The sequence below is a fragment of the Andrographis paniculata genome, unplaced genomic scaffold, assembly GCF_009805555.1.
Source record: "Andrographis paniculata isolate CXL003 unplaced genomic scaffold, ASM980555v1 Contig12END, whole genome shotgun sequence".
Lineage (NCBI taxonomy): Eukaryota > Viridiplantae > Streptophyta > Magnoliopsida > Lamiales > Acanthaceae > Andrographis > Andrographis paniculata.
In genome coordinates, this window is record NW_026137402.1 from 3,950,965 (window position 1) to 3,953,030 (window position 2,066).

Genomic DNA, 2,066 nt, shown 5'->3' on the forward strand with positions numbered 1-2,066 from the left:
CAAATTCGGGAATATTTCTCTATTTTCGAATTTTACTTTTTATTGTTGAAAAAACGTATTAACAGATGCAAAACGTAAATGTGATCGTTAGAGGCCGGAAAGAATAATATTTTAATATTTATATATAATTATTTTTATTATAATTAAAATAAATATCTTTTAACGAGGTGGACAAAAACAATAAAAAAAAATAAATTAAGTTAAGTTAAGATTATGTAGAGAGAGGTGCAACACCTCATACGCGACTTATTAGTAGCTATACCAAAAGCGCGATTCTTAGAAACGCGACTTCGGACGAGGTCGGGCGTTGACGAATTGAGAAACGCGATTCATAATCGAAATCGCATTTTCAGAAGTCGGATTAAACAAATGAAAAACGTGTTCGCCCGGCGTCTCGAAGAGCTCCACCGACCCCTTCCAATGGCTGCTCTTCAACGCTTCGTAATAACGCTGACCTCTGTCCCTTAAATAATCCTTCTCCGCCACCACCACCATCACTCGCTCGCAACTCAGTCTCGACAGCCGCGCCGGGTCCGCCGCCGGAATCAGCCGGAACTCGGTCGGACCGGTCGAGCCGGGGTAGATGAAATCCCACACTTTCGTGGGCTCGCCCGACCCGAAGAACGGGTGGATCAAAATCAGACCCGAGAATTTCAGCCCCAGGCTTTCCGCCGGAGACGACGAACCGCCGGCCGATCGGACCACGACGTCGTGCGCGATGTTGGCGCCGGCGCTGTCGCCGGCGATGTAGACCCGTTCGAAATCGGCGTACTCGTTCAGCCACGGGTCGGGCCCGACCCGGGAGTGGGACCCGACCCATTTCACGGCGGCGTAGGAATCGTCGTAACAGGCTGGGAGGGGATGCTCCGGCGCCAGTCTGTAGTCGATCGAAACGACGACGGAATTGGAATCGGCGGCGAGGGAGTTGGCGTAGGGGTGGTAGACAGAGGAGAAGGCGGACTGGGTGGAGAATCCGCCGCCGTGGATGTAGATGAGGAGGGGGAGTTTTCCGGCGGCTTTGGATTTTGGGAGGTAGAGCCTGACGGCGAGGTTGTTTTCCGGCGAGACCACGGCGTCTCTCGAAACGACGCCGTTCTGGGGGTCGGTTGACGGCGGGACGAAATCGTGCTCACGGTATCGCTCCACGTGGCCGGAGGCGTGGAGACGAAAGAAGGGCGGGACATTGAGGATAATATTGGCGGGAAGGGAATCCATTTCCGGAGGTCGGAGAGAGATTGTTTGCTGGATTATTTGTGTAATTACTTTTAATTTGGTAAACCTAAAAGATTAATTTATTGATTGTTAAGATTTTGTAATGAATTTATAGGGTATATATGTTCGGATTTATTTATATTATTTTTTGATATAATATTTTATAAAAAATAATTTATTTTTTTTTAAAAAAAAAGATAGTATTAGGCCCTACTCAACTCTTAAGCCCCACGTGGGATAATTTTAATTGAATAAACTTAAAAATGAACAGAATTCAAAACCAAAATAGTTAACTTTTGTGTTTGGATAATTTTTATAAAAAATTGTTTGTTTGAATGTTATAGAATTGAGCGTGTTTTTTTAACTGTTAAAATTATTAAAAATAACGGCACAGTTAAAATAATACTCCATTTGTCATTCAAATTTATTTTCATTTTTTTTTAGTTGTTATTTAAATTTATTTTCGTTTTCTTTTATAGTAAAAAAAATATCATTTTTTCTACTCCTTTTTATTCTAAAAATAAAATATTTTTATTTTTATTAATTTTTTTTAAAATACATGCCCCTAGCATACATTTAGATGTTGGAGGGAGCAATATTCTTCTATAAATTTTTATAATTTATTTTTAAAGTTTATTAATTATATTTAAAGATTTTAAATTAGAGTATAAAAAATATATTTTTAAAATTTGATCATTTATATTTTAAAATTTTAATTTAAAGATAATATAACAATTAAAATAAAATTACAATTAATATTAAATTATTTATATTTTACAATTTGAAGAGTATTTTGAATTTAAAATTAAAATTTAAGTATTTGATCACTTAGTATTTTTAGTTAGAATAATTTT

The 2,066-nt window shown here is 38.1% G+C and overlaps 1 protein-coding gene across 1 annotated transcript; it reads right to left on the minus strand.

Moving 5' to 3' along the window:
- Positions 1-257: 257 nt before the first annotated feature.
- On the minus strand, positions 258-1,268 carry LOC127254903 (probable carboxylesterase 12). The gene has a single exon (XM_051280254.1). It carries the CDS (start codon positions 1,213-1,215, stop codon positions 277-279), a length of 939 nt encoding a protein of 312 aa, XP_051136211.1. The 5' UTR covers positions 1,216-1,268; the 3' UTR covers positions 258-276.
- Between the last annotated feature and the right edge of the window lie 798 nt (positions 1,269-2,066).

Bases quoted from the DNA above. Each gene is read 5' to 3' on its own strand.
- LOC127254903 (XM_051280254.1), bottom strand. From the start codon at position 1,215: ATGGATTCCCTTCCCGCCAATATTATCCTCAATGTCCCGCCCTTCTTT.